This window comes from Suricata suricatta, chromosome 5, assembly GCF_006229205.1.
Source record: "Suricata suricatta isolate VVHF042 chromosome 5, meerkat_22Aug2017_6uvM2_HiC, whole genome shotgun sequence".
Classification (NCBI taxonomy): domain Eukaryota; kingdom Metazoa; phylum Chordata; class Mammalia; order Carnivora; family Herpestidae; genus Suricata; species Suricata suricatta.
In genome coordinates, this window is record NC_043704.1 from 108,072,611 (window position 1) to 108,091,929 (window position 19,319).

Consider the following 19,319-nt stretch of genomic DNA (forward strand, 5'->3'; position numbering starts at 1 on the left):
TTCTTGTTCTGTGTACAGTAGGTCCCTTATCCTCTCTCGTGGTGTTGGTTTATTACCCATTCTCCCAAAGAGCTACATCATTGCCGCATCAGAGCATCATTTTCATGAGTGTTGATCTTCTTTCCTCTGAGCTCAGCCTTCTTACTTCCCAATACATTCATTTTTTTTACTGTAAGAACTTTAAAGTGTTCATTGCAACCAAAATATTTCGAGTTTTCAATTAGCTTTTATTAAGCCAAACATTTTTGTTTTAATAATTTTAATTGTATCTTTGAAAGTTTCAGACAATTTATAATCCGTATGTGAGAGGGTGGAAGAGAAAGGAACCAAAGTTTTAGTAAGGGACGTAAATTTTTTTTTGCCAGTTATGAGTTAGTTTTGTAGGTGTTTACAGCAGAAAAAGGATAGATACAAAAACGTTAACATTAATTAGGTCTATGAAATTGCACTAGAGGGCAAATGTGAGGCAATTTTAAGTTTTATATGTTTGTTGGACATACATTTGCCCCTTTTTTTTTAATTATCAGATAATTTTGCAGATCCTTTCGAGTGTTGATAGGCATTTGTTTGCTTTGCACAAAATAGAGAGCTGTCGTACACATGGATGAGCGTCGAGAAGAACAGATTGTGCAGCTGCTGCACTCAGTCCAAACTAAGAATGACAAAGACTCGGAAGCACAGATATCCTGGTTTGCTCCTGAAGATCACGGGTAAGGCAAGACATGTTCCTTTAAAGGATGGACAGAGTAACACTTCTTTCATAGCATTGGCTAAGGGGGGAAAAATTAAAAATAACCTCTTTAGGCTCTTCAATAAGTGAAATTTAACCTTGAAGTAAGCCTTTTTCTTATATAGACTGACTCTTTTTGGTGGGAGATTAAAAAAACAATCTAGATAGCATGTTCATTCCACAGAAAGCTAAATGGTAGGAACAGTTTATTTGGATATGTGATTTATTAAGTTATTATTTGTTGTTTTCCTATTCACCATCTTCGTATTTCCAAAATTCTGTAGGAGAGATCTGGAAGAAGTTAAATTGTTGCTCTTGTAGGATGATCACAGTGGCTGTGCCATTTAGAGGAGAAACTAGGAGAGGCTCTTCTGGGGCTGTGTAATGTAGCGTCCCATTTATAGCACTCAGAAAGGTGGCAGGAAGAAAATGAAAGCTGTGAAACGAAGCTTAGAAAACTCGAAAAACAGTGTAAGTCATTGCAGTGGAAAGATGACTATTATGTGAATTTTAATTTTTTAGCTACACAAGGAATAACTTACATGGAGTATCTATTTACAAGAAGGAAAACTTTGAATTTGTTATAAGAATCTAAATATTTTCATAATTGATCCAAGAAAAAGAATAACAGCTGGTGATTTTAAAGTAAATAGCATATTGTTTTGTGTCCAGGCTTGAGCAACTCTTCATTTAACCTTTCATCATTTTTTATTTTGTCAAAATAGATACGGGACTGAAGCTCCTGCTGAGAGCAAACCAAACTCAGAGAAGAAACTTCTCAGAGAAGACCAGGAAAAGAAACTGATAAATCAAGAAAAGAGGACATTTAGAATCAGGGACAAATATATTGACCGAGATTCTGAGTATCTCTTGCAAGAAAATGAACCAGATGTAATCTTAGACCAACAACTATTGGAAGATTTACAAAAGAAAAAAAGTGACCCTCGGTATATTGAAATGCAGGTAATGGAAAGCAAGATGTGGAAGAAGTTTTTGTCATTTCTCACACTTGATAAAAATTTATTTACGTTTAGAGGTAACTACATGGTATAGATCGTTATTTCAGTAGACCATTCTCTGTGGGAATTCTTTCTCTTAGACTAGAGAAAAGCAGTGGGACGGAATTGCGTATGACCTACAGCAGTTTATATAGTGAGGAAAAGAAACTAGTTTAACTTCTTGGCCAGTTTCGTGAGATGTCCTAAGAGTGGTTAGAATTGTAAGGTTTCTGGACCGTTTAATCCAACTCCTTTCTTTTACAGATGATAAAATTAAGTCCCCCAAAGTTATGATGCACTTCTGTTCACCAGCATTTTAAAGATAGGGCTGTGACAAGAACAGAAATTCTTCCGAGTTTTCAGTATGTTCTTTCTGTCGTAGGCCAGATATTTTTAGGTCTCTTCCTGTTAAAATATGAAATTTACACTTTGTGGATATGCTAGAGATAGATGTAATAAAAAGTTCAGATGTATTTCTTTGAAGAGGAAATGAGGAAATTCTGAGGGCTGTATCTTTAATATGCAAATATGTATTACTCTTTGTGAGAAAGGGAGAAGAGCACCTCTGCCATAGGAAAGAAAGGATCCAATGTTGATGAGGTTGGATGTCCTAATTAGAACAGTTGAGGTAAAGGGGCACCTGGACTGTTCAGTTGGTTAAGTGTCTGAGTCTCGGTTTTGGCTCAGATCATGATCTCATGTTTTCGTGAGTTTGAGCTCTGCACTGGACTCTGTGCTCACAGCAAGGAGCGTACTTGAAATTCTCTCTCACCTGCTGTCTCTGTCCCTCTCTGCTCATGCTGCCTTTGTCTCTCTTGAAATAAATAAACTTTAAAAATTTATTAAAAAAGAGGAGTGCCTGGATGGCTCATTCGGTTAAGCATCTGACTTCAGCTCAGGTCATGATCTCACAGTTTGGTTCATGACTTTGAGTCCTGTGTCAGTCTCTGTGCTGACAGCTCAGAGCCTGGAACCTGCTTTGGATTCTTTATCTCCTACTCTCTCTGCCCCTCCCCTGGTTTTGCTTTATCTCTCCAAAAAAAAAAAAAAAAAAAAAAAAAAGTTAAACAAAAAACAAACAAAAACAAGAGCAGTTGAGGTAAGGTTGTCCATTGAGGAATTGTGTAGCTCTTTGATGCCTGTTGAGTGACGATAAGAATCCAGGACTGGAGACTTCAAGTTCAGTCATTTCAGATTATTGTGGTTAAGGGCAGAGCTTCTTTTACAGCCTTAGGAAGAAGGGGAGTTAGCTCCTATCTCTCTGCTTTATTTGGAAAACAGAACTCAAATATTGAAGTTGTGTGAGTGATCTAGTAAGGAAATTAGAAGAAATGTGTAAAACATTCTTCCTGTTGGCTGTCCTTATAAACTCTTATAACTTGTTATAAGTTAGGAATGACTGACTCTTCATTTCGACTTCAGTCAAGATCTCACAGTTGTGCGATCAAGCCCCAGCTCATGTGGGGCGTGCTTGGGATTTTCTCTCTCTCCCTCTCCTTTTGCCCTTTCTCTGCCTGTGCTCTCGTGCTCTCAAAATAAATAAATAAAATTAAATAAAATTTAATGTGCTTAAAAGCTCAACTTTTTAATCTATTTTGGGAATGTGCCATTGTTATAATTTATTTAATAGACATTAATTTTCCACTTGCTAGATGCCTGTCCTTGGGCTGTGTTTTCTGAAGACTAATAAGACATTTCCTGTCTTCAGGCAGCTTGTAATCTCATTGTCTCCCATCTCAGGGTTACGGGCCAAAATTACGAGTTACAGCCAAAAATTAGGTTTCTCTGTCCTAATAAAGAATATTGGGTTGTAACTATCTTCATTAGCGTTTACATATTTAGAAACCACACGTGGTTAATGTTAGTTTCAAATTTGATGGGATACTTTGTATATACTTATATATTGAGATGGCTACATTTAAGTACGTGAAATACTTCTAGAAATCATTACATGGTTTTAAATAATGTATTATGATAAAAAATTACCCCGAAGAGTGTGGCACCTTACTATTTCAAATTGCTAGAAATGACTCACTTTTTATGGTACTGAGAAGACTTAACCTGATTAACCATAACAAAGAAGGCATAAACAGCATAGTGACTATAGTTTATAATGCTATCCTGTGTGTTTGAAAGTTGCTGAGAGAGATCTTAAAAGTTCTCGTTACAAAGAAAAAAATTGTAAATATGTGCGATGATAGATATTAACTAGACTTAACTGTGGTAATCACTTCACAGCACATGAAGATGCCGGATCATTATGTTATACATCTGAAAGGATTATAATGTCTGTCACACCACAATAAAAAAATAGAAGTTTTTAAATTATATTTTCACAAATCAAGTAGGCAAAAGGACAATGTTTCAAGAAATAAAAAATTTTTTTAAATGATGGCAGTAATATAGTAGATTTCCTAGGGCAATTCTAATTTTATGGTTTTTTTTTTCCTTTTGAATAAAGGAAGTTTGTTAAAGCTGTGGTTTGTTTTTTCATGCAGTTTATTTGTATATGATGTACCTAGGTCATTGTAAACCATAGTACTCTTAAGTGTATGTCATTTTCTGGGGCGTCTGGGTGGCTCAGTTGGTTAAGCATCCGACTTCAGCTCAGGTCATGATCTTGCAGTTCATGGGTTCAAGCCCCGTGTCAGATTCTCTGCAGACAGCTCAGAGCCTGGAGCCTGTTTCAGATTCTCTGTCTCCCTCTCTGTGCCCCTACCCACTCCTGTTCTCTCTCTGTCTCAAAAATAAACTATAAAAAAAAATAAAAAATTTAAAAAGTATGTGTCATTTTCATGTAGGGTAGGGGTGAGGTTCCATATAAGTTTTCAGAATTACAAAGACATCAACTAAAAGATAACGGGAGTTAGTCATTCGTTCTTTGGTAGTTCAGTTGCAATTCACCAAAAATTTATTAAGTAGCTTATATGTGTTAGAAATTACTACTTTTTATATAAAGGTTTTTCATTTAGATTTTTTGCAGCCTTATGAGATACAACCTTTGAGGAATTCAGGATCCAAACTTACTTAAGATCCTAGCTCTTAAATGGTAGTACCAGAGTTTCTTTAGATCTTACTTGTTTTAAGTTTGATTCTCAAAGGCAAGTACCAGGTAATAAGTAATCTGTACCAATGCCTTATGGATTAGTAAGTGGTGGATCAGCGGGTGGGAAAATGAATTGTGATATGGAAAACAAATCTAAGATAATATATATCTATAAAACAAAAATGGTAAAAGTAACTTAGGGATTATAAGAATACTGTATTAGATGACAGATCTGATTGCATTTTACTGCCACCTTAATTAGAAGAAAGTGTTTCCATTCTGTTGAATGTAATGGAATTCTCTTTTTTGGTGTTTTAAAAATAAAGGGGGTTGCCCACTTCATGAGTTCTTTTTTATAAAAATTTTTTGTCTTGATACTTGACATAATCTGTGATATAATAATTTGTGATTCTAGCATATTATATATTCTGATTATCTTGATCATAATTTGATTATTTTGTGAAAATTAACTTTTTAAAATTTTCAGCATTTCAGGGAGAAGCTGCCTTCATATGGAATGCAAAAGGTAAAATAAATGTATACTCTTTAATTCGCAAAATACTTAAAATATAATTTTTTATAAAGCTCTATATTAAGAAAACATAAACTAATGAGCCTTCCCTCTGAAGGGTATTATTGAAAGATCATTTTATTCTTTTGAATTTTTGAAGGACCAAAAGAAAAGAAATGGTCATGAAACTATTTTCCTGAAGTTTTCTCATTTCTGTCTATAAATGAAATCTTTAGAACTTTAAAAAAATAGAATTTTCACATGTAGGTTATCTTGGGTAAATACCCTTACTCCTAATTTGAGACCAAACATTTTAATTAAAATTGAGGCACTACTGAAAATAGAGTAGTTTCATTAATTTATTATGTTTTATTACATAGCCGCCTTATAGAGAGTAGTAAAACCCCTATCCTACTCTGTTCTCTTAGCCTTACTTTGTTTTCATTTTTGTTTGGTTGAGGACCACCTGCCACAGTGTTTCTTCCTCCTCTAGACTGTTGTAAATTCTTGAGGACAAAGTTTCACTATGTCTTACCTGACTCCGTCCCCGGTAAATATTAAATGAATAAATCACATGCTATACGAGCTATTATTTCACTGTTTAAATTTGGAACTGGTTTTGATATATGTATATATATGTTAGAGTAGATGGGAAAATTTTTTAAAGGTGAGTTTTCAAAATGTAAGTAAAAATAACCCCCAATACTACTTTGAAGTAGTAGGAAGGTCTTATTAATATAGTGAATATTACTAATAAAAATATTAGTGTTTATCTAGAAGTTTTAAGAAAGATCTTCTCCAAATGAGGTTTTCCAGATATTTGAAGTCTACCCATTTGATTTGGGTATTTACAAGCTTTAATTATTTGAAAAGAAATAAATTACACTCTTCCTCATCCTCTAAAACAGTATACAAAACTTGTTCTGCAGACAAAGCCATATTGTATGAGTGACGATACAACCCCTTAATGTCTTCATGTCCTTCATACCCCTTCTTGTCCTTTGGGTATCATGATTTGTCATGTACTCAGTAGCCCTACATCTCAACATTCTTTTTAATTAATGTTTATTCTTAGAACTTAAGAGCTGTCTCTTCTGGTTCTTGGTGTGTTTTCCTTTCATAGTGCCTTGGTGTTGTTCTTTTTATAATTTGATGCTGCTTTTCTCTTGAAAAGTTAGACCCAAATATCCCAAACTCTCAGCGTTTCATTTAACAAAACTTAAAATGCATTAATACCTTTGTTAAAAGCTATTGCCTTCAGTTTGATAGTATGTTGATTACTACTTTTTTCAGTTAGTTGCCATGTGATGTTCTTATTTTCCATTTTGAAATAGGAATTGGTGAATATGATTGATAACCATCAAGTAACAGTAATAAGTGGTGAAACTGGTTGTGGAAAAACGACTCAAGTTACTCAGTTCATTTTGGATAACTATATCGAAAGAGGAAAAGGATCTGCATGCAGGATAGTTTGTACTCAGCCAAGAAGAATTAGTGCCATTTCGGTAAGTAATGCCTCACTTTTTAGAATTCCCCAATTTCTTTTCCATCCTCCTACTCTTGCTGGAACTAAACTGATTTTGAAGGTTTGTAGTGATTCTTAGGTAAGTTTAGGATGTGTTGTTTGGAAAGTAAATATTTGGTAATAAAGACCAAAATCTTGAATGACTTCTTATTGATAATAGATATTCATGAGTTTAAGATAAGTTATAAATCCAGAAAAATTTTGGTATAAAATTAGAAGATAGAAAGTTGATATATTTACAGGGCACCTGGGTGGCTCAGTAGATTAAGCCTACAACTTCAGCTCAGGTCATGATCTCACATTCGTGCGTTCAAGCCCCACGTCCTCTGAGCTGCCAGCTCAGAGCCTGGAGCCTGCTTCCGATTCTGTGCCTCCCTCTCTCTCTGTCCCTCCCCTGCTCATGCTCTGTCTCTCTCTGTATCAAAAATAAATAAAACATTTAAAAAAAAAAAGGAAAGCTGATAAATTTTTATTGGATTATTAGCTCCAAATAGTCTCCACCAGTATAGATACTTTAAATTTTACTACCTGATTTATTCAGCATTGTTTTTGGTCCTCAAATTGTTTTTTACAGTACATAAGTACACTGTGGTGGTGAAAGCAGGAAGCCTTACATATTTTGGCTGCATTTTAAATTTTTTAATGCAGTTATTGAATAAGAAGGAATTTATCATAAAAATTAAGATACTATTTTAGGTTTATCCTGTTAACAGTTTTAGGTATGTGTTTATCGCAAACAGCATTTTTGTTTGTTTAGTTAGATGACCTAGTTAAATGTAAGTGTTATGGGGTTTCTTACAACATTTGATGTGTACAGTGAATTTATTTCAGTGTTACATAATTTTTTATGTAAATTTAAATTCTAAAGGTTTATGGTTTTGTTATGTGTTAGTGCTATTTATTGAAAAGAGTTGGGGAGAGGGAGTGAGGCAAACCTTGAGAGACTTTGGAATGCTGAGAACAAACAGGGCTGAGGAGGGAGGGGGTCGGGGGGTGATTGTCGTGGAGGAGGCACTTGTGGGAAAGAGCACTGGGTGTTATGGAAACCAACTTGGCAATAAACTGTTTAAATTAAAAAATAAATAAAAATTTTAAAAAAGAATTTGGTTAGAGACTTACCGATTATGACAATATTTTGGAGGAAATACAACATACATTTTAAACTATGATTTCTAAGAAAAATACAATTTTTTTTGGTAGAATCATATTTCTAGAAATTATGTAAGATCACAGAATGGTGAAAATAACCACTTTTGGCATAGTACAATTATATAGCTAGATTTAAGTAAGTTAAAAGTATGATCTATTTTCACTAATATAACATCACACATATATATTGAAGTGAGAAGAAATACTAACTAGGTTACTTTTGTTAATTTTTCCAAGATCTGTTGGTACTTGAATGGGCAATTTAATAAGTAATAAAAAGTGAAATAATGCCCTAAGTCAGTGATGGGAATGTTTTATTTCTGAAGGTATTGTTTCTTAATTATGCCATTTTCTTTTTGTTTTCTCCATTAAAAATTTTTTTTTCAATTTTTTTTAACATTTATTTAATTTTGAGTGAGAGACAGATCATGAGCAGGGAGGGGCAGAGAGAGGGGGACATACAGAATCGGAAGCAGGCTCCAGGCTCTGAGCTGCTGGCACAGAGCCTGCACAGGGCTTGAACCCACGAACTGTGAGATCATGACCGGAGCCAAAGTTGGACGTCCAACTAACTGAGCCACCCAGACGCCCTTTAAATTTTTTTTAATATTGATATATTTTTCAGAGAGACACAGCATGAGTAGGGGAGTGGCAGAGAGAGAGAGAGAGGGAGACCCAGAATCCGAAGCAGGCTCCAGGCTCCAAGCTGTCAGCCCAGTGCCCGATGTGGGGCTTGAACTCACTAACTGTGAGATAATGACCTGAGCTGAAATCAGACACTTAACCGACTGAGCCACCCAGGCACCCCTGCCGTTTTCTATTTCTGATCTCATAAATCACTGTTCTGTCATGAGATGTCTATTGGTTACTTTTAGTTACATAAATCAGTATTGGGTTATCAATTCCAGGATTATTTTTGGCAGCCATAGGTTTTAGAACAAAACCAAGAGCCAGGAATTAAGCAGCACCAATCTTTACCAAAAATAAAATCTTGAGGAACAAAAAGTACCAACGTTTATTTGCACTCAAATTATGTACAAGGTTTATAAGTTTAGGCCAAAATTTTAACTCTCTTAGAAAAGTTCTAAAGAAAGGTAGAAATGAATGAGAGGATGCTATAGAAAGGCACTTTGAAAATAGTGAGAGTATTTGGCCTTGGAGGACTTTATAAGAGAAAATGAAAAATAAATCTAAGAGACAATAGTCTGGCTTTTAAGGGATATAAGGGATAACAGGCTTTGAACCTTTGGGTATTAATATCTCTTTTTTTTAACTCTGAACATCTGATGAACATTTTTCGGCGATTCCAGATTTCATGGATGTGCAAGATATTTGTCATAAAGGAAATCCTATTTTCTTTGTAAATGTCTTTTATTTTGATTAAAGGTGGCAGAGAGAGTGGCTGCAGAAAGGGCTGAATCTTGTGGCAATGGTAATAGTACCGGATACCAGATTCGTCTCCAGAGGTAAATAAAGAATGTTCACTTCTTGTATACAGGCAGATTTTAGTGAAACTTTAGAGACACAAAAGAAATATTTCTCCCTGTTTTTATGCTGATTACTATTAAAATTAACATTTAAAGTAACTGCAGCATAGGCGGCTTGCAAACTACAAACTCACTTTTTTAATACAAACTCATGTTTGGATTGTCTTTTTAAAATGTGCTTTTACATTTTTAAATAGCTAGAGAAATAACTTATTCCTGGACATACATTAGTTGACCATCACTACACTTGAAAGGAGTTGCTGTCTTCTATCTTTTGGTACCACCATCCTCTGCTCCCCGCCCCACGCCCATTGACTTTATTGGTTTTGGTATCTTCAACCTACTGTATTTCTATAGTCTTTTTCTGGAGCTCATGATTCCATTTACCTTTCTAAATGAACTGACTTTCCAGTCACTGAACAGAAATTTAGGCCCCTACGTATTGTTTTCTGAATTTTAATGGTTATGTATTTAAAAAGACATCATTGATGTTGCATCATAATAGTAAAAATAATGTATAGTGAATTTGAATGTAGCATTTCCCACTACTCTGTCGCAGTAGGCATTCCTATAACCAAAAAGTTAACTGTGAAGATTTTCTTTTAAACTTTTGTAGTACTTAGTAATTTGTTAGTAAAGAAAACCAAAAACTGTTAACTCCTGTCTTTCCTTCACAGCCGGTTGCCGCGGAAGCAGGGTTCTATCTTATACTGTACTACAGGGATCATCCTTCAGTGGCTGCAGTCAGACTCGTGAGTATGTTTCGCTTCAGGACGGACATTTAGTTAGACATTCTCAAAAGATATCGGTATTAAGCTGGAGTTTACTAATTGTTAAGGTAGAATGGTTCCGTTTTTAAATCTTGTACTAAGTTTCATACTTCATACTTTTTGTTTTAGGCGTTTGTCCAGTGTTAGTCATATTGTACTTGATGAAATCCATGAGAGAAACCTACAGTCAGATGTTTTAATGACCGTTATTAAAGACCTTCTCAATTGTCGACCTGACTTGAAGGTCATATTGATGAGCGCGACATTGAATGCCGAGAAATTTTCAGAATATTTTGGTGAGTAAATATTATGAATATTGCTTTAGGAAGTTATTGTAAAGTCACTGAATTTAGAGTTAATAAAATTAAAAAAAATCAAAAAGCTAATACAATGCTAGGTAGCAGGTAGTTAAAATAAATATTAAGCAATTCATTTAAATATTTTCCTACCCTTGGTCTCAAAAGAATTGAGCCTATTTTGAAAGGAAGCGTCATCTGTGTTATAGTGAAGACATGTAGGTTTTTGGTGTTACCATCAGATAATTAAGGCAGCATCAATGAAGTCAAACCACAGATTGGAATAATTTTTTGAACATTTTTTTGTGATTGTTCTGTGGTTGTTATGCACTATGTCAGACTAGAGTGGCAGTTTGCCCATAGTAATAGTACACATGACCACTTCGGGGACACCTTCAGTGTGCCAGGTGTACTCTATTTGGCACTTTATCTTAACACCTCATGAGATAGGTTCTGATATTCCCATTTTTACAGAGGTGTCTTTCCCAGTATGCCTTATAATGGTTGCATAATTAAGAGGGGATTGAGGGGCACTTGGGTTCAGGTCATGATCTCACAGTGAGTTTGAGCCCTTTGTTGGGTTCTGTGCTGACAGCTCAGAGTCTGGAGCCTGCTTCAGATTCTGTATCTCCCTCTTTCTCTCTGCCTCTTCCTGCTCATGCTCTGTCTCTCTCTCTTTCAAAAATAAATATTTTTTAAAAAATTAAGAGAGGGTTGAGAGAATTTGAAAGAAAATTTGACTAGCTGTAGAGTACATTTAAAAAAAATTGTGCCTATCTTTCTTGCTTACAGTTGTAGGGGAAGGAGAGGAAAATGGGGCGGGGGGGAAGGGTGAATAGTTAAAATGGAAGCTTAGAGACCTGTGAAATTAGTTGTTTGTATTGTTTTGTTTGTTATTTTGATGCATTATCTGGAACTAACATTGAGTAAACTGCTCAAACTTCTGCAAGTCAGAGGCAGAACTGTGAGACTACCTCAGATACTTTTTGACCTCTGATGCTATATTGGGCTTGCTTTACAATGTACGCTGCTTATTTTGCATGGTCTGAAATATAAGTAGCATTTAAGTAACAGTACTAAGAGGTTTGGTTTTTTTAAACTAGTGATTCTAAAATAGTAATAATTTAATATTTTGCTAGGTCTTTTCAAACAAGCTTTCTCTTTTCCTGATTCTGGATACCATAGGAGTAATGCTGCTTAAGTTGATTTCACTAAAACTTGGGTTCCGCTGGTACTATCTTGACTGGTGATGGAGAGGAAATAGACTTCCAACTAATGTGTTGAGTGCAACTTAAAATGTGCTGTTCTTTGATATTTTGGGTTACTTTCTATAACTGCGAGGTGTGTGTACAGTTTGATAGCAGTAAAATGGTAGTGAAGAGTAGACTGCTACTTTTCATTAAACTCATGGAAAAATAGGGTAGAACTGTAAAAGTGTCAGGACCATTTTGAACTTAAAGGTAAGAGAATGTTGGCCTCTTTATAGTCTGTTCATTTTTTTTTTAAACATTTGAGTACAGATTTATGTTTTGTCTGCCATAACAGGTAACTGTCCAATGATACACATACCTGGTTTCACTTTTCCGGTTGTGGAGTATCTTTTAGAAGATATAATTGAAAAAATAAGGTAAGCAAATATTAGAAAATAAGAGATTTTAAAATACTGATGTCAGCTTTTTTTCTATTGAACTTTAATCTCAGAAGCACTTTTTTGACCACTTCCTTGTAAAACATTGTTTTTCCTTAAATCAGGGATTCCCAAACTCGGTTGCACATTAAAATCACCAGGAGCCCTTTAAAATCCAGACGCCCCATTCATACTCCCTACCTTAATTACATTACACATTCTGGGCTGGTAGCCAGGCATCAGTTTTTTAAAGATCCTGAGCAGCAAAGTTTAGGAACCTTTGTGCTTGAACCTCTCTTCTGAGTGTCCTACCAAGTTGTCAGTTTTTGCTGGTTCCCATTGCTTACCCCTTACGTAGGATTTCCCCTGTGGGTTCTTAATTAGCCTTTTCTCGGTCTTCTACGGTTTCACTGTGCCATCCTGTTTTTGTGGGTATAGTCGTGTGTCTTCATAGCTCTCAGAGCTAGAGCTTGTGGAGGCTCTTCCTGAACTTTCAATTTGGTATCTGTCTACTTAGCAGCATTCCAGCACCATAGGTCCCCTGAACCTTACATTTTTCCAGCTGAAATTGTTATAGTCATTCCCCACCATGATTCTACCAAAATGTTAAAACCAAATAGTTTGTCTTTCCCAGTTTGCCTTACGATGGTTACTGATACTATTCTCCACACGGTGTCTAAGCTGTAAATCCAAAGAGCTACTATTTGTCAAGCAGTTGATAATTCATAAAGATAACTGTTTTACATGCTTAGTAACTCAGTCTAAGTCATTCTGTACTCCCACCTGCTCCACAACACAAACCCTGAGAGCTTTCTCCTTGAATGTGCCTTCCCGTTTTTATCTTTTCTACGTAAGGTCATTATGATCTCCTCTGTGCTCATGGTTTCTCTTCTGTCACTGTGTCTTCACTCTCACATATATTTTCCTACAAAATCTGATTATATGTGCTTTCTCCCCCTTGTCAAGCCTCCTGAGATACCTTGTTAAAAACTTAAGGACCTTTATACTTTGTCATGACCTGTAGCAGGACACCTCAGCTGGTATGCGCAAATTATCAATCCCTTCAACACTGGCCATTTGCTACTAACAGCCTTCTCCAAGGGATATACCAATTAGTATTTGAGTTTTTTGATGAGGGAAGGGCTGGGAAAATATAGCCTATAGGATCAGTTCCAGTTCCTCAGTCAGTCATCCCAAGTTCTTTACAATCTGGCTCCATACTTTTTTTCTAGTCCATGCATCTCATGGCCTACCTATGCTAAATGTAGCATTCCCGTTCGTTCATGACTTTGTGCCTTGTTACATTCTGTGTTGTCCTTTTAGACACCTAATCCATCCTTTTATATATAAAGTTAATTATGTAAGAACAGATTCTAACTTCACTGTCTGTTCAGCCTTTTCTTCCCTTCTCATAGGGTGAGTTGCTTTCTCATCAGGACTCCTGTAGCATTTTTGTCGTATCTCTTAAAATACTTGTATTGTCATGTAGTGTGTCTTTGTATTTGCCTCTTGCACTAAATTTCAGATTTGTCCAAGGTCAAGCATTTTGTCCTGTTCATCTCTATAACTAGTGTACAGCACAGTGCCTGGCCTATAGTAAACGTGACTAAATATATGGACATATGTAGAAATGCTTGTGATGAGATTTTCTTAAAATTCCACAGCTTACTTGTTCAGTGAGAAAACCGGGAAGTGATAATGGGAACGTGAAAACAAAGATCATACCATGTATTTTATGTGGAGAAGTCCATTCAATTTTTTGTGTGGACATTTATTTAGCAAATTTTTATTAATCTTCCTGCCCTGCACTTTACATTAGGGTCTGAGCATAAAATTGGTACATGTCTTCAGAGCTTAAATGTAGACAGGCAGACCCAGAAGCTGTCCTGTAAGGTGTGATTGACCCATTCTGGGGGAAGAATGTATCGCGAATGAGCTTATACAGCAGGGATAGACTGTGCAAGTGAGGAAAGCAGTGGAGTTCAGAGTAGGAAAGAGGGAAGTGTGTCATCAGAGAGGGTAGAACATACTAAAGTGCGAAAGAGTATCTTGGTCTTCTATGCTCTGGTTTTGTCATCAGGAAGTTTTATTCATTCTCTCTTCAGTTCCACTTTCCACCATTCGTCTCACTTCCTACTGTGGCACACCTACCGATTCTTCTCTAATAGAATAACAGGTGAAGTAGTGCAAATGAAGTTTTCAGGGAACAGTACGCTAAAATTATTTAATGATGAATTGCTTTCTTAAGCTCCATAGAAGACAGGAAATGTTCAGGGAACTCTAGCTGAAGGGTCTTGAAGCAAAAGAATGGTGTCCTTGTCGTCCCCTAGTCAGCCCTGAGAAGGGAGTTGGAGGGTGATCCTTGTATAGAAGTTTTCTAGCCAAGCTCCCAGCTATCCCTTCTCAGAAGAAAAGCTGAACTAGAGGGAAGGGAACGGGATGAAGGTGATACAGAAGGTTGTCCTTGGGCACTTGGGCTGGGGGGCTGAAGGTTACCTCTGATTTTTGGAATTGCTGGGAAGGGAGCCAGCTGTGGGTCCATCCTGCTGACTAGGACTAATCTCTGTCTCAGGTTGCCCTACTTCAACTTGATGCCTCTATATGTATTGAAGACTTAGGGGAATCCTGGGTCACAGGTACTGAATAGGGAAGGGTATTAATATTAACACTTTATGGGTGTCTACTGTGTGACAGGCACTGTGCTTTATCTTACTGCATTTTTCTTTTATTCTCATGCCAAAACTATTATGAGTATTAAAATATCTCAAATAGGAAAACTGAAGGGCTGAAGTTTGTATCTTATCCAAGGTTACACAAGTAGTCAATGGCAGAGTAGGACATCAGTCCAATTCTGTCTGACTCTGAAGCCCATGCTCCAGAACCCCCTTTTCCATCTAGATGGTCTCCCTAGGTGAATTCCCAGGGGCTTTGGGGTTAAAGTGTAGTTTCATTTTTTTCTGTCTCCTCCCACCCCCTTGCCTCTCAAACCATTTAAGTTAGGTGGGATTCTTAGGCAGAAGCACCCTCTGTTTTCAGCAGTCACTGATGGCGTGGTAGAGTCATGGCCCAGTCTTGGACTGACACATGGGAGACTTGAGTACTGATTCTGGCTCTGCCATTTAGCTCTGGCTGTAGGACTGAGCAGAAAATTAACTCATTCTCAAACATGGGTCTGTAGGTCCATAGATTAAATTCTCTGAATTGACTAATTCAGATTCCTAGATTAGCAGACCCTAACCAGATCTACAGAATCCAAATCACATGGGATAGGATTTAGGATTCAGTATTTTATAAGCTGTCTATGGGATTCTTATGTGCACTCAGGTTTGGAAACCTATATATTCAAAATCTGAGTCTTCTACTACTAGGCATTTACTATTTTATATGTTATGTGTATATTTACATTAAATATTATTAACTTTTTAGGGCAAACTTAAAAGGTGAAAGTTTCTATAGTGTTAAGTTTTTATTTTGACTGCTAATGACGATCTAAAGTTTTATATACTTTGGTAGAGAAGAATGATTTTTATCTAAAATGTTAGATTTTATATATTAATGAACAGCAGCTAATAAACTGATATTTAATAGCATTTTCACTAGAAAGCATAATGAAAATGTTCCTTAAAATCCTCTTTAAAACCCAAAAGTAAAAAGTCATAGATATTTGCTACAACCAGAGAGTTTACAAAAGGTGAAGCTATTTAAGAATTTTTTGTTTATTTTAGATATGTTCCAGAACAGAAAGAACAGAGGTCCCAGTTTAAGAGGGGTTTCATGCAAGGGCATGTAAATAGACAAGAAAAAGAAGAAAAAGAAGCAATCTATAAAGAACGCTGGCCAGATTATGTAAGGGAACTGCGAAAAAGGTAAGTGTTGTTTTTTGTTTTAATTTAATTTGAGAGCACAGAGGCCAAATGACTAAAACAAAAAAGTAGACATTGTCTTCTTGAATTTGTTCATTACTGTTGTTTTCTCAGTAATATTTTTATATTTTAATTGTGTTTTCTAACTTGCTGGTTGAGTTAATTTTAAGATAACAGTTTAACCATAGGAAACTTGATCAGGTATTTCATGACTTTATTTAACTTTGTTAGGTATTCTGCAAGTACTATAGATGTTATGGAAATGATGGATGATGAGAAAGTTGATTTGAATTTGATTGCTGCCCTTATCCGACATATTGTTTTGGAAGAAGAGGTTAGTTTTTTGTTTCTTGGTGATACAATTTTAATTTTGTTAATACATCAAGACCCTGAGAAGAGAATATTTTTTAATGATTTTTAAAAGTAGCATATGGAAGAAATTGCTTTGATACAAGAAACAGGAATCTCAGAACACCAAGATTGAGGCATTTGATCTATTTGAAGAAAAGACTAAACCAAAGGATTGTAAATCCTATTTTTAAAGAGTGAGCTTCAGGGTGTCTGGGTGACTCAGTCAGTTAAGCATCCACTGCTTGGTTTCAGTTCAAGTCATGATCTCACAATTAGTGAGATTGAGCCCTATATCAGGCTCCACGCTGGCAGCACAGAGCCTCTTTGGGCTTTGAGAGAGCTCTCTTCTCTTTCTCTGCCCTTCCCCCCCATATTCTCTCTCTCTCTCTCTCCAGATAATAAACATTAAAAAGAGTGAGCTGCTGTGGTTATAATAAGTAAAACTTCTGAAGCTAGTATAATCTTAATGAAGACAAGTCTGCACAGAAGTTTACATTTAGTGTGTTTTGTTACGTGATACTTTGTAATGGTTACTTCCTCTCCATATAGGATGGTGCGATACTGGTCTTTCTACCAGGCTGGGACAATATCAGCACGCTGCATGATCTCTTGATGTCACAAGTGATGTTTAAATCAGGTATTATGGGAATGTGTTTTATTACAGTTCCAAGAATAGTACTAAATCATGTGCAGCATGATGTTTTTCTTTTATTTGAAGAAGTGTTGCATAGTCTAAGGCTGCCTCACTGTAGGAACTTGGTGGTCTTAAGTCCAGGTTGGGTTTTTTCATAAGTTGGATCTCTCTCTCTCTCTTTTTTAAAAATAAAGTTTTAGGCCACAAGATGAAGGTGGTAGGTATATGGTGAAGCTCTTTATTTATTGTTATTGGTATCATTGGTATGAGAATATTTTTTTCCTAAATTTGTCTGATAATATTCAGCTCTTAAAGTTAAGATGTTGGTGCTTGAGTTTGTTTTTTTACGCACTGCTGCCCAATTAATTGGGCAGAAAAGAAGGTCGAATTTATCCCTTAGCCCAGCGTTCCTCAGTTCTGATTGTAAAAGTCATTAGTGGTGCTTCTTTAAAATTCAGATACTCAGATCCCATCTTCACCCCAAATCTAAGAATGTGATTTGAACATCTGTAATTTTAAAAAATTCCATGGGTGATTCTGATGCTTAAATAGCATGTTTAAGAGACATAATCTCTTATGTCTTAGAAATATATGGGTCCATTTTCCTCCTATAATATTCACCCAGAGCATTTTCAGGAATAACTATTAACTTTAAATCAGTAAAATACAAAGCGAATTCTATTTAGTATTGTATAGTTCTGATTGTATTTTCTAACTTTAATCTCTTGAAGTGCTTTTGACACATTTTATCTTTATAAGACTAAAAATATTTTGATCTGATTGTATTGACTGAAATAGTAAAGCTGTATTTTTATTCTTTGATAAATCCCATTATAGTAATGTCCTCAAAACATTCTCTATAATTAAAATTATTTACTTTTCTCTAGCTGAAAAATGTTTTTATCTGTTTACCAGGACTTCTCAGTAATGAAATACTGCTTTATCTTTTCCTGGTCAGTGATAACCTTTGTCTGTAGAAAAAGTGTAGTTATGATTAAACTTTAAAACTGAATTATTTTTTAAACAACTGGGAGTCTTTTTTGGGCGAACCTTCTAATGTCTCTCCCACCCACCCTACCCCCCTCCCCCCCCCCCAAAAACCACTACTGTATGATCTACTTTTAGTTTTAAAAAATGTGGGTATGTGTGGGGCACCTGGTTGGCTCAGTCAATAGAGTGCGCAGCTCTAGATCTCAGGGTTGTAAGCTTGAGCCCCACATTGGGTGTAGAGTTTACTTAAAAAATGTTGAGTGTGTGTATATATTTACCAGGAAAAATACAAGGAAGATCTACTAAAATGTAATAGTACAATTACTTGCTGTGAAGTTATTACTATAATTGACTTTATTAACTTTCTAATTTACTCAATGAAGGAGGCATTAATTTATACTTTTACCACCAGCTCAGTTCTTTTTAAAAAGAAATCTTTCCAAAGTTCAACAAGAATGTTTTTTTCTCAAGTTATAATAATTTTTAGCATTTACCCTTAATCAGCTATATTCTGTTTGCCATGGTAAAAGGAGCAAAAAAAAATAGGTCTAACTCTATACTGACTGAAAGGTAAATTTTGAAACTCAATTTATCGAATGCTTATCAACTTTCTTATTTCATTCTTCTCATAAGAGTGTAAACTTTGTTCCGACTGACCAGTTGTGCAGTATCAGCAATCTAAACACTTTTTACCCCAGTTATATTGCCTTTAGCATAATTATTTTAACTTTCATTGTTTTACTTGTCTACTGATTTTTTAAGCTTGTAATGAAACATTTAAACTTAGAGAAAACTAGAGAATCATATAATGAACAACACCAGTGACTTCAATGCAGCGATTATTTTTGTGATTGGATTTTTCCTTTTTAAAATAAATTGCACCTGTCACATGTTATTCACCAAAATATATGCATCTCTAAAAATAAAGACACTTTTTTATGTAATATATAACCACAGTGCCATTTTCATACCTAAATCTTAATCTTAACATAATCTAATAATCCAGTCTATAATCAGATTTTCCCATATCCCCCCAAAAGTGTCATTCACAGCTACTTATTCAAATGACAGATTTTAAGCCAGATAAGTCTTTTACTACAGATGGTCACTTTCATACCCACCCTTACTTTGCGCATGATAATGACTTTTGGAAAGACTAGGCTAGGTCCACCTAGACTTTCTAGATTTGTCTGAATGTGAGTCTCCATAGTATCATCATTTGACTCTTTCTTACTTATACTTCCTATAAACTGAAAGTTAACTCTTAAGGCCTAACCCAACTGAAGTAAATATTTTTGGCTTGAGCATTGAGTTGATGCATTCATATTGTGTCACAAAGACA

The 19,319-nt window shown here is 35.6% G+C and overlaps 1 protein-coding gene across 1 annotated transcript in view; it reads left to right on the plus strand.

The window, feature by feature from the left end:
• Positions 1 to 19,319, plus strand: part of DHX36 (DEAH-box helicase 36) — a 49,136-nt gene that overhangs the window by 7,208 nt on the left and 22,609 nt on the right. The window contains exons 2-12 of the mRNA XM_029940020.1: positions 586 to 710; positions 1,456 to 1,693; positions 5,262 to 5,300; positions 6,620 to 6,790; positions 9,346 to 9,425; positions 10,124 to 10,198; positions 10,346 to 10,512; positions 12,058 to 12,139; positions 15,865 to 16,005; positions 16,234 to 16,336; positions 16,903 to 16,990. Coding sequence (XP_029795880.1) covers positions 586 to 710; positions 1,456 to 1,693; positions 5,262 to 5,300; positions 6,620 to 6,790; positions 9,346 to 9,425; positions 10,124 to 10,198; positions 10,346 to 10,512; positions 12,058 to 12,139; positions 15,865 to 16,005; positions 16,234 to 16,336; positions 16,903 to 16,990 — 1,309 coding nt within the window. The remainder of the gene's footprint in view (positions 1 to 585; positions 711 to 1,455; positions 1,694 to 5,261; positions 5,301 to 6,619; positions 6,791 to 9,345; positions 9,426 to 10,123; positions 10,199 to 10,345; positions 10,513 to 12,057; positions 12,140 to 15,864; positions 16,006 to 16,233; positions 16,337 to 16,902; positions 16,991 to 19,319) is intronic.